At 44.3% G+C, this 13,393-nt stretch overlaps 1 protein-coding gene across 1 annotated transcript; it reads left to right on the top strand.

Moving 5' to 3' along the window:
* Positions 1–1,477: 1,477 nt before the first annotated feature.
* LOC147900475 (chlorophyll a-b binding protein 5, chloroplastic) lies at positions 1,478–2,817 on the top strand. Its single transcript, XM_087377477.1, has 2 exons — positions 1,478–1,671; positions 1,968–2,817. The coding sequence occupies exons 1-2, from the start codon at positions 1,526–1,528 to the stop codon at positions 2,617–2,619; spliced, it is 798 nt and encodes a 265-aa protein (XP_087233603.1). The 5' UTR covers positions 1,478–1,525; the 3' UTR covers positions 2,620–2,817.
* The last annotated feature ends 10,576 nt before the right edge of the window (positions 2,818–13,393 follow it).

Raw genomic sequence — 13,393 nt, 5'->3', positions numbered from 1 at the left:
GGACGACTAGTCGGTTCCACCGACTAGGTTGACTAGTTGGCTTCACCGACTAGGTTGACTGGTCGGTTCCACCGCCTACATTGATCCGACTACTGCCCTCATAGCTATAAAGAGGCAACCTCCCCAGTCCATTGTAGTAGATTAGATCTTCCAGTAGAGATGTTCCAGGTAGTAGCTCTTGTCTAGATCGCCATCTAAGCTCGACTGTGGGAGCGCATGGGTGGATGGAGCCATCATCTGTACTACATCAGTATTGAAGAAAAATTTTATTCCTCTCCAGTTTGCTGTGTACTCTCTATTATTTGTTCAGTTTCTGTTCTACTATTATTTGTTCAGTTTCTGTTCTACTGCGGCGTGTAATTTAACATAAACCATAGCAACACATGCAAGTAGCAAGTGTGTAGGCTGCCACATTGCCATTGCAGCCATTACGAAGGGTTTTATTGGTCATGAGGCATCAATTGATCCTTAATTAATTCTCTATAAGCGACTCTATGCCTCGATTAATCTAGGCTACATGGTCCCTTGCTAGATATTGCATGGAACTAATATGAATAATATGATTGTTCAAAAGTCATGCAAATCGGTTTTTTGGCATGGGAGTTTTGAAATGAGAAAATAAGAAAATATTGGCTTTGGTATCATGCTCAATGGAGTTATAGATACAAAGTTCTAGATTTTAAGACAAACAAATATGATGGGCATGAGCTAGAGGAACTGGGTGGTACCAATCAGGGAGGGATGAAATGAAAGAAGTGATCACTGAGGAGAAGGAAGGGGTAGCAGGCAGTGATCAAGAAGGACCCAGAAGCGAGCAATCAAGAAGCCATAGACTTTTAGGCTGGCCAAAATTTTAAGGAAAGGGATAAGGGCTGCACCCTTTGATTAATTCAAGCGGGTCGTGATAACTTAGCTGAATCTTTGAAGGGGGGAGGGAGCTAATTATTTGACTTCAGTTCTCTAGGGGCCTATTTCCGTGAGGACGACATGCGCGCACCCAAGGTGCCCATTTTGCCTCCTCACGACTTCACACTTAGAAATGCATGGTGGTGGGAATGCACGTTAAGCCACCTTGTTGGCCATTTGAATCCATTGATCCAAGCTTGCACTCACGATGAGTCGCACGTGTTGAGCCTCCAAGCAATCGTTCCGTCGTTTTCCAAACCAATGTCCACAAGCAATCTGCATTGTGTGCATTGTGCACAGCCTCAATGGAAGATGCTACTTTGCTACCACTGCAGCCCGAGGGGCAGGCGAACAACCCATTATGTAACTCCCTCGCATCAAAGGCACCAAAGGAGCGAGAGCCAAAGAAACAAGTGGTGGAGAGAGAGAGCACGTGGAAGGAAGGAGCCATGTGGCGTAAAAGGATTGGTGGAGAGTGGATAGGGAGTTGGATAGGTTCTCTCATCTCTTCTCTCTCTATATTTCTGTCTCTCTCTTCCTCTCCTATATATATTTACCAACGAGTTACTTCTAGTTCATCTTCTCAGTCTTTATACAACTAGTTGCGTGAGCTCCAGCCATGGCTTCCGCCTCTGCTCTCAGCAGCTCCACCTTCGCTGGCCAGACCTCCCTCAAGCCCCAGAGCGAGCTCTCCAAGCTCGTCGGCAATGTTGAGGCCCGCGTCTCCATGCGTCGCACCGTCAAGAGCGCTCCCGAGAGTATCTGGTACCCTTTCATGTTTTATCCTCCGGCTTCTGGTTGCCTGCCCAGTTTTCTTGGCAGTCGGGTACCGAGGAATGCTTTGTGTATGTTGATCTGGTCGGAGCTTTGAATGACATGGTGTGGTGGTTCTCATCTGTTCTCGTAATTTATCCTGAGTCTTCCCTCACGTGGTTATGGGCTTGTCACTTCTAAGCCATGCGGTGCTTATTTGAGGGGGATCTCTCTCTCTAGGGATGTCCTAGCGTTTCGTTCTGTCTTCGTAGATTGTGTTTAGCGGCTCAAATTCGCTATTTCTGCAGGTACGGTCCCGACCGCCCCAAGTATCTTGGTCCTTTCTCTGAGGCGACACCTTCTTACCTTACCGGAGAGTTCCCCGGCGACTACGGCTGGGACACTGCAGGTCTCTCGGCAGATCCTGAGACATTCGCCAAAAACAGGGAGCTCGAAGTAATCCACGCCCGCTGGGCAATGCTTGGAGCACTTGGCTGCGTCACCCCCGAGCTTTTGGCAAAGAATGGTGTGAAGTTCGGTGAGGCTGTCTGGTTCAAAGCTGGCTCCCAAATCTTCGCGGAGGGAGGCTTGGACTACTTGGGAAATCCGAATCTGATCCACGCTCAGAGCATTCTTGCCATTTGGGCTTGTCAAGTTGTATTGATGGGAGCTATTGAGGGATACAGAGTTGGAGGGGGCCCTCTGGGTGAGGGGTTAGACCCAATTTATCCTGGAGGTGCGTTCGACCCGCTAGGTCTGGCCGATGATCCGGAAGCTTTCGCAGAGTTGAAGGTTAAGGAGATCAAGAATGGGCGACTAGCCATGTTCTCTATGTTCGGGTTCTTTGTACAGGCCATTGTCACAGGCAAGGGCCCTATCGAAAACTTGGCAGACCACCTGGCTGATCCTGCTGTCAACAACGCCTGGGCGTACGCTACCAACTTTGTTCCCGGGAAGTGAATATTATCATCGACAGTCAAATGCGTCGCTGATCAACACAATTATGCGGAGTAGTGCAGTTTGTGCGGAGTAGTGCAGTGCCATAATGTTACAATAGTAGTGCAGTGCCGTAATGTTACAATTCAGCAGCGTCCTTAAGATTTGGCAAGCCGCAATAAAATGAAAGTTTATACTGCTTACAAATTTTTAAGATTTAAGTCAGTATTATTATGTATGCTGAAATGGTGATGCATAATTGCCAATCCCAATCCTAAAGCTCTTTCATATAAAATGGGACTTAGAGCGTAAGTAAGCCCACTATGAATCAATTACATATAGCTGTGAGTTCCTAGAGGGATTGAAAATGTCTTGGCTAATTGTTGAAACTCTGCAAGGGAATTCCTTTGACTGTTATGTTGTGGCTGCATGTAAAAAGACTATGTAATGAATTTTTTTGACAGTTATGTATAAATCTTGTGGCTGCATGTAAGATCTTTAAGATTCTTGTGAAAAAGCAATACAAGTCATCCACTCAATTATGTTCCATTTTCTCAAGATAGAATGTGAAGTAGACAATTTTTGGCAAGGAAGGTACAGGTTGCTAACATTTCTTATCTTAGGAATTTGAAAAAGAGGGACAAAAGCTAGGTCTACGACATGAAGTAGTAAAATTCCGGACAGGCATTTGTTTCGTTCATGGAAGCTATGGGATCATCCTATTGTATTTGTGCCCCTTTTAGTCAGAAGGACCATCCTATTGTATTTTCTTTCTGGAATCTAGGATTGGCTTTGCTAGGAATATCCTCAAAACGGACTATTGAACTAACCCATCTCAAGTAGCAAGCTATGTTTAGAAAGGAGATGGATAGATTTCATCCTCGTAAGTAAATGCGCTAAGAGGAAATACAGAGGTGGATGTAAATTGTCGGGTAATGTGATGATTGTCGCGGGAGGTGTCTCTTTTTTACATGGGTCAGTGTCAGTGTCGGACTGAAGATTCCATGGCTTCCAGAGTAGATAAATTGTGTAGATTTCATTTTGATTGGTGGTTGGCCATTGATGGTTGGCCAGAATGTGGGGAAACTGGTTAACTTGATCATGTCAGTTGTCTCAGCCGCCCATGTTAAGGCAAGTAGTCAGCGTCTCATTCCGATTCAACACCTCCGTTTTGCAAGACAACCCGTTTTGTGAGAGGCTACATTGTCAAGCTAGTCGAAAGAAATGAGTGGAAGCCATTAAAGAGTACATTTTAAGGTGGGAGACCTGTGTTAAAGAGTGTTGTAATGTAAGCGAAAAGTAAGATCAATGGAGGACACCCTTGCGTTTTGCTTGTAGCTGGCTCTTTTGCTCGCATACCAGGATTTCCCAAAATATCAGCTGTTGTCGAATGTGAGAGAGAAAAGATGAAGAGAGTTCCAGCTAGACGATCGATTACTGGACATGAAATGTTTGCTACTAAGCTAGCTTTGGAAAAAAACTTTGCCAAATATGTTTAAATAAGGGGTGTGTCAAGGCCCTAAATGAAGACCCTTACAAAATTTGGCCCAAAACAAGCGGCCCACACTGCTGGAGGCCAAGATAGAGTGCCCTCTAGAGCGGATAAGAACCTTTTGCGAGAATACCACAATGTTCCTAGTACTCCAAATAGCCAACTCGACTATAGCACGGATGTAAGGCGAACAAGTAGCCATAGTAGAAGGAAGTCCCTCGGGGTCCCCTAACAATGCCGCCTTCCATTTAGCCTTAATGCAAAATCTCGACATTGATCCAGATTTCCTGACCCCAACCTCTCACCACCAAGCAAGACCATAGTAGATCTTTCGGATCCTCCACAACAACACCACATAATAGGCAGAGTGGGCTAATTTCCATCCCGTAGGTAAGGCAAGATGCAACATCTTCCAAAGCATAAAAGTTGCTCTCCCAAATGTACAACCCTTCCATATGTCCTTGACTTTCTCCAACCACCATTTCGGGCTTTGCCTTAGCTTCCATTTGATGTTTGATTCCACAAACATTGGAAGACACATCAGCCCTTTATAAACAATCTTGGCAGAGATTTTTGTTAAACGGACCTCTTGAAGGTCCATTGATTAACCAGTCAATCACTAGAAAAAATATTGTTAGTTGGCTAGTCCTCCTGCAACCTATTTAGCACTGTCTCTAGAGTCTCTAACTCACATGAGTTGAGATAAAACTCCCTTATAAGTGAATGCAACTGTTTCCAATGAACTTTGAATTTCTAAGTGAGTTCACTTCCCGTAGCACTCGTCGTGGGTGAATCCCACCACATGAAGCTCAGGCCATATGGAACCGAGAAAGTGCTATTCATGAAAAAATCAATAATTCCTTATTTCTTTTCTGCAATTGTAATTATATTGACCATGACAAGGTTTCAGAACTGAATCTCATATAGAAATAGCTAATACTAATCCTTTCCAATGAGTAGTGAGTATAATCTAGAGGCTTATAATTGTAACTATTTGTAGGTGTTTGTTAACACCATTAGTAAGTATTATGAGAGGTTGCAACTTCTTTTGATGTAACTTAAGTGTTAATGTCACATGGTATTGAAGGTGTTTGTTAACACCATTTAAATATTATGAGACTTTAAAGTTGCTTTTGATTTAACTTAAGTGTTAATGTCATGGTAATCCTATGCTGGTATCAAAGTCTATGTAAGAGTGCACGTTTAAACTTCTTTAAAAACATATCCATAAATATCTTGTTATCTATGCTACTAAAATACTAGAAAAGTCTTATTATATTGATATAAATGTTTTTAATAAGTAATTATATATGTATAACATTATTACATTGAGAGTGATTATGAGGGATGTTTCTTAAAGGAAATATTTTTCAACACTTTTTAAAGGTAATAACAGTGGTACAAAGGATGTCTATGAAGAAGAAAATTAATGTTATGTAAAATTGAATGAGTGACAATTCTAAAATTGAATGAGTGACAATTCTGTATGTTTTTATGATAAAGGAATCTAGTTCTAGTGAAAATAAAAGTGTTAAAACCATGTTTCCTAAAGAAATAAAATTTTTTAATCTCTTGAAAAACACACTCGGATAAATCTGCTCATAGGTTTTTGCTCATAAAATTGACGCATCCGTTGTTGCATGTAGAATTCCTCGTCTAGGTAACCATTGAAAATGCATTCTTGACATTGAGTTGGTACACGTTCCATCTGTTGAGTGTCACTAGTGATATCAAGAACTGTATGGAATCCATCTTTGCTACTGAAGCATAAGTCTCATCAAAATCTTGACCATATTGCTGTGCAAATCCTTTTGCAACTACTCTGGCTTTGTTTCTTTGCAACTAGTCTAGCTTTGTATCTTTGAATGCTTCTATCTAGATTGTACTTCACTTTGTATACCCATTTGTTTGCTATGGCCTTCTTTCCTAGTGGAAGGTCGCATAATTCCCAGGATTATTCTTGTACAAAGAATCCATTTCTTCATTCATAGCAGTTTGCCATTCTGGCTTGTCAACTACATTTTTGAAGTACACTGGCTCTTCTGTAGCCACGATGGTAGTCATAAGAGCATAATTGGTGGTTTCAACCTGAATTGCTTTGCCTTTCTCAGCATATATCAATCTTGTTGGAGGTATGCTTTCCCTAGTAGACCGTCTGAGTTGTTGTAGTTCTTCTCGGGGTGCTTCTAGAAGTTCTTGCTCTTCTTCATCAACCTTTTCTGTAGACGATTGAGTAATCGGTGCATCTATCTCCTAAGTATTTGAGGTTTTCCATTCTAATTCCTCATCAAAGTTTACATCTCTGGAGATAATGACCTTGTGGTTGACGGGATCATACAACTTGTATGCTTTGCTATCTTCACTGTAGCCAACCATGATCCATCTATGTGACTTCGCATCCAATTTCCTATGATGGTCATCATGTATGCGAGCATATGCATGTAAGAAAATAGTACGCAGCGGAAGATAACAACAAAACGCAAGTACACGATGGAAAGCTGGAGAGAATACAAAAATTCTGATATACCAAACTGCTGATACAACTGATGGTTGGCTGTCCACCCGTGCGCTCTACAGACAGAGCTTCGATGGTGATCTAGACAGATGCTGGACGGAGGACTATGAGCGTGAAGAACTGGTGATATGATGATAGGGGGTGGCCACTTATATAGTGTAAGTGGTTGACGGTCGGCCTTGTAATAGGTAGTCGGCCTAATAGACAGTCGGCCTGGAAGACCAACCGACCCTTCAGAAAACATGCCGTCGGGCAGATGAAGGATCGCGCATAGGTCATACCCTGCCGCTGGGGGCTTTGCCCCCAGACCCCCACCGAGGGCCTGCGCCCCCCGGACCCCCTGCTATCGGGGGGGCTATCGCCCCCCCGAACTCCCCCTTTGTGCAGACGGGTATCTACTCTTGGCTCCTAAGCCGTCTCATAACCATCTGGTCTACTCTAAGACCCCTTCCAGTGTCTAAACTGGGGATCCCTCCCAATATCTGATACCCATCATGGCTTCTCCTCATATGGGGGCCTTACAACATTGGGTACACAGAATATTGGTGGGTTACATGAGAGGTGGACATTTGAGCTAACTCTAACACCCCCCCTCAATGTTCACCCGAAGATGAACTATGTGATCGGACCAATGCCGAGTCGATGTAGATGCCGCAACAATAAATCATTCCCAAGAGCCTTCGTGAATATGTCTGCGCAATTGTCCTCTGTGGGACAATACTCCAGCTCTATGACTCCATCCTCAATGAGCTCTCGTACGTAGTGATACTGGATCTCTATGTGCTTTGTACGAGCATGGAACACAGGATTCTTTGCAATGGCCATGCAACTCTGATTGTCGCATTTTAGAACCGTCGCATCTTCGATTGGAACTCCTATGTCTTGCAGGATCCTCCTTAGCCAAACTGCTTCACAAGCAGCAATGCATGCTGCCTTGTACTCAGCTTCCGTCGAAGATAGTGCCACTGTTGGTTGCACTCCTGAACCAAGTGAGAAACAATATCCAGAAACTGACTTTCTAGAATCACAATCTCCCGCCCAATCTGAGTCACAGTAACCCGCCAAGGTCTTCCCTGCTCTGTAGGTAATGCCATACTCCAGTGTACCTTTCACGTACTTTAGCACACGCATCCCTGCTTTCCAATGGTTCTCTCGAGGTTGATTTGAGAACCTACTAAGTACACCAACTGCAAAGCTGATATCAGGTCTAGTGTTGCACAAAAAAATGAGACTCCCCACAAGTTTCCTATACTCCTTGATGTCGACAAGTGGTGATGCATCCTCCACTGAGAGCTTACCATTCACCTCCATGGGAGAGACCACGTCCTTACACTCGGTCATATCGAATGCCTTCAAGATCTCGCGAGCATATCTTTGCTGAGAGATGAAAATCCTGCCAGGTTTTTGCCAAACCTCAATGCCGAGGCAAAAGTGCATGAGCCCCAAATCTGTCATCTCAAACTCAGAACTCAATGACTCCCTCAACTGTTGCAGCATCTTCTCATGATCTCCTGTGATTATCAAGTCATCCACGTAAAGGACTATTACCACATACTTGCCATCCTGCTTACAAACATACAGGTTAGCATCAGAAGCACTTTTTGAAAAACCAATAGATATGAGAAAGCTATCAATCCGTTGGTACCATGCCCTTGGGGCCTGTTTCAGCCCATACAATGCCTTCTTTAGTCTGCAAACCTTGTTCTCTGAATTGGGCACCTCAAATCCTGGTGGCTGGAACACATATACCTCCTCCTTGAGATGTCCATTCAAGAACGCAGATTTCACGTCCATTTGAAACACCGGCCACTGCTTATGAGCAGCCAAGGCAAGTACCACCCGAATAGTTGTCATCCTTGCCGTAGGAGCAAAGGAATCCTCAAAATCAAAGCCTTCAACTTGAGAGTATCCTTGTGCAACAAGCCTAGCCTTGTACTTTTCCAAAGATCCATCAGATTTGTACCTGGCCTTCCATACCCATTTGGTACCAATGATCTTCCTTTTTTCTGGACGATCAACCAAGTCCCAAGTCTGATTCTTCATGATGCTGTCATACTCCTCTTGCATGGCAGCTTTCCAATTTGGATCGTCCATTGCCTCATCCAAATTCATAGGCTCTTGAACTTTCATAATCTCAGCCATCAAGGCCATATTGACTATGTGTTCAGAAGCCCTTTTCTGCTCCTCTATCCTCTTCGATCGTCGAAGTCCATCTGCAGATGACTCCGCCAAGTCTGGAACCGGATTCTTCTCATCAAAGAGCTGCCTTGCCCACTTTGGAAGTGGCTTACCTTGTGGAGCCAAGGCATGTTGTGGTGTTGGTGGAGTCTGTTCCTCGAAGTACTCCTCCTCATTCTGCAACTCTGCTTTAGATACGGGCACAAGGTGAGTTACTTTTACGGCTGATGATAAAGTGGAAGGGCATACCTCCTCCTCCACTGTATGTGGCTGTTCCCAAAACACCACATCACGACTGACCACGATCTTCTTTGCCTCTGGATCATATAGCCGGTACGCCTTTGACTCCTGGCTATAGCCCATGAAGATACACTTTCTGCTCTTTGGATCTAATTTCTTTCTGGTGCTATCTGGAACATGAACAAAGCACTCACATCCAAATGTTCTGAAATGAGAAGCGGAAGGCTTTTTACCTGAGTAGGCCTCCAAAGGTGTTTTGCCCATCAAGGCCTTTGTGAAGCTTCGATTGAGGAACTCTCCTCCTCGATCCGTGCGAAGCTTCTTTACCTTCAGCCGGCTTTCGTTTTCCACCATCTTTTGCCACTGTTTGAATTTTCCAAGAGCTTCAGCCTTATCTCGTAGAAAATACACCCACATGTATCTACTGTAGTCGTCGACGATAAGCATATAGTAGTTACATCCCCCCAAAGCTTGAGTCGGAGCTTTCCCACTGAGATCAGCATGAACCAATTGTAGAGGAGCCTTTGCCCAATAGCCGCTCTCATGTGGAAAAGCCTTCCTTTGTTGCTTGCCCATCATACAAGCTTCACAAGGTTCCTGCACCTTTAAGAGTGCAGGCAAGTGTGCAACCATCCTTGTTTTCTGCATTTCCAAAAGAATAGGATAACTAAGATGACCAAATCTTTCATGCCATACCTTACTGATGCCCACTCCTGAAGAGACTGTTAGTGCCGTCAGCTCGTACAGATTGTTCTTCCTTACTGCCTTGCCGACCACCTTGCCCGCTGCATTAAGGATTTCTGCTCCGGTCCTCTTGAAACGCACCTCCAAGTTGCGATCAGTTATCGCAGCAATCGAAAGCAAGTTCTTCTTTAGCTGAGGAACTAGTAATACATCAGAAAGCTCTTTAGTTTCACCCTCTTGAATGGAAAGAGAGATAGTACCTGTACCTTCCACAGGGCATTTTGCATTATTACCGACCGTCACATTCATGGGCTCTTGCAGAGGCTTGAAAGAGCTATACTAGTCCTTCTTTCTGGTCATGTGACGGGACGCTCCACTATCAAGGAGCCACGAATCATTCGTTGTTGAAACTTCTGTTGAGGAGCATATTTCTTCAATTGCAACCCATAGCTCCAACTCAGTTTCAACTGTGTTGGCAGATTCCTTGCCTTTCGAAGAAGACTGTGTAGTGCCATTCTTTTCGTCCTGCTGCTTCTTTCTGCAATCCTTGATCATGTGACCGCTTTTGTTGCAGTAGTGGCACTTACCTGAAAACTTCTTCTTCTTCCCATTCTTCTTCTCTCCACCCTTCCCTTTGGATGTGGTTGAGAATGCTGCATCACTTCCGCCATCGCGGGTCTTCATTCGCATCTCCTCCTCTAGAAGCATCGCGCTGAACTCTTCAAAAGTGAGGGGTGGATTTCTTACCTGCGTGTTGAGTGTCGTGACCAACGCATCGTACTTTTGTGGAAGGATCCGAATGCACCTTCTGGCCAACTCTTCGCTGGTCTTTGTAATCCCAACCGCCGCCATCTGATCACGTAGATTCTTGATCCGTGTGATGAATGTCTCAGCTGATTCTCCATCAGAGCACCTCTCTGCAGCAAGCATATTCTCCAGATTTTGAATTCTGGTCTGATTCCGCGTTTCATACTGACCTTTCAGTATGTTCCAAGCCTCACTTGCCTTGTCTGTATGCTGAATCAGAGTCAAAATAGAATCACTTGAACTGGTAACAAGAGCGCAGAGTGCATCTGCGTTCCTTCGTTTCCATGCCCGAAGAAGATCTGCATTCGGTGGCGTTATGACGTTGGGGTTGTTTGGATTCGGTGATCCAACCGGTTCTGGATCCAATCCCAGAACAGTATCCAGAAGCTCATATGAATCCAAGATCGCGCTGATCTTGAATTTCCACAAAGTATAATTCGTCCCATCGAGCTTGCCTTCATTGAAGGCAGGTGGACGAATTCGCAACGGGGTTGGTGCAGCCATCACTCCTAGTAGCCTTTGCTAACAAAGCTCGTTGAACTTGCAATAAAGTCGTTACTCAGATAGTCTGAGCTCTGATACCATGTAAGAAAATAGTACGCAGCGGAAGATAACAACAAAACGCAAGTACACGATGGAAAGCTGGAGAGAATACAAAAATTCTGATATACCAAACTGCTGATACAACTGATGGTTGGCTGTCCACCCGTGCGCTCTACAGACAGAGCTTCGATGGTGATCTAGACAGATGCTGGACGGAGGACTATGAGCGTGAAGAACTGGTGATATGATGATAGGGGGTGGCCACTTATATAGTGTAAGTGGTTGACGGTCGGCCTTGTAATAGGCAGTCGGCCTAATAGACAGTCGGCCTGGAAGACCAACCGACCCTTCAGAAAACATGCCGTCGGGCAGATGAAGGATCGCGCATAGGTCATACCCTGCCGCTGGGGGCTTTGCCCCCAGACCCCCACCGGGGGCCTGCGCCCCCCGGACCCCCTGCTATCGGGGGGGCTATCGCCCCCCCGAACCCCCCCTTTGTGCAGACGGGTATCTACTCTTGGCTCCTAAGCCGTCTCATAACCATCTGGTCTACTCTAAGACCCCTTCCAGTGTCTAAACTGGGGATCCCTCCCAATATCTGATACCCATCATGGCTTCTCCTCATATGGGGGCCTTACAACATTGGGTACACAGAATATTGGTGGGTTACATGAGAGGTGGACATTTGAGCTAACTCTAACAATGCAATGTGTGTTCAGTGAATTCTTCATAAGGTGTCATATCTTGAATCAGTTCAGTAGGAAGCTGACTAAGCAAGTAGTTTGCAAAGGCTATTGCTTCTGCCCAATACTAATTCGAAAGATGCTTCTCACTAAGCATTGCTCTAGCACTATCTGCTAAAGTACCATCTTCCTTTTAGCTCTTGCATTTTGCTAAGGAGTATCTATACAAGTGAATTGTCTTTGAATGCCATGACTTCTGTAGAAGTTCATGAATGCTAAAGACATGTATTCACCTCCTTTGTCTGATCTCATGACTTTGATCTTTCTATCTGTCTGGTTTTCTACCATGGTTTTGAATTCTTGAAATCTAGAAAAGACTTTAGATTTCTCTTTTAGAAAGTAGACCCAACAATATCTGCTATAGTTGTCGCAAGTAGTAAATTGAACCATTGATGCTACGGGTCTGGGGATAACTCTATACATCTGTTGTATCAAATCAAGAATACCTCTTGCTCGAGAGGTTCTTCTGCCAAAGTTGGTTCGTTTTTGTTTGTCGAAGCAGCGTGCTTTGCAAAATTTTCCAAGAAACTATAGCTTAGGAATTCGAATTGCCATATTCTGATTCTTGAGATCTATCAAGCTGTTGAAATTGACATTACCATATCTCTTGTGCCATTTTGTGGATAGTGGCATCTCTTGTAGTTAAGCTGACATGGCATGCAAATATGGTACTATAGCTAGCATTCTGAACAAGCGTCCTTCCTTGACTTCTTTTCCTACTATTTGAAAACATCTGGATTTGTCTCTGATAGTGCATTCATCTCCATCGAAGGTGACTCGGTAGTTGTGTTCCATCATTTGACCTACTGATAAGAGGTTCTATCTGAGCTTTGAAACATAGAGTACATCTTTCACCAATCCTTTCGTACCAGTGAAATTGTTCATAGGGATAATGCCTGTCCCTTGAACTGGATTCAGTGTATTATCTATCGTGTATACATTCTACATTTTTAACTAAATCTAGTGTATAGTTATCACATTTGTGGTGTGCTCTCTAGCTGTCCCCTCTCTCCTCATCTCCACTCTTCTCCTCTTGCCTCTTCATATTTTGTCATGGTATCAGAGCGATTTTACTTTTTGGAGCACCCTCAAATTCTTCCTAGATCAATGTTGGAGAAGGAGCTGCATTGATGTTGAAGGACATAGGCTGAGTACCTTTGAGATGCAATCGGTCTAAGTGAATGGTAGCCACTACGCGTGGTAGCCCTTGAAGTGGAGCAACTAAGCTCAACTCTCCATTGTTACTGGATTGAGGCTCGTAGGATATGCATATGGATGGGCTGTTGAAGGTGATTGCTTTGAAAAAAGTAGACGAGGTGCAATTGTAGGGTTGTTGCTGAGATAGTCACTGATTTGATTTGGAGAATGGTGCTGCTTGTGTGAAGTCGGCCGTGAGTGTTGGAGAAGGCTCATCGATCATCTTGACTTAGAAGCCAAGCTTTCTCATAGGCTTGCTGCCCTTTGGTGTTGCTTGTAGGAGGCACTTAGTTTGTTTGGAAGCCACTCATGCTGTTGCCCTGAGTTCTTCTAGTGAGAGCCTTGGCTATCATTTTGAGCCTTAGTTGATGCAAGGCCCTATGTGCCGCCTCCTCTCAA

This window comes from Dipteris shenzhenensis, chromosome 7 (genome assembly GCF_047967505.1).
Source record: "Dipteris shenzhenensis isolate YYH24624 ecotype China chromosome 7, Dip_SZ_1.0, whole genome shotgun sequence".
Lineage (NCBI taxonomy): Eukaryota > Viridiplantae > Streptophyta > Polypodiopsida > Gleicheniales > Dipteridaceae > Dipteris > Dipteris shenzhenensis.
This window is presented reverse-complemented; position numbering and strand designations above follow the sequence as displayed.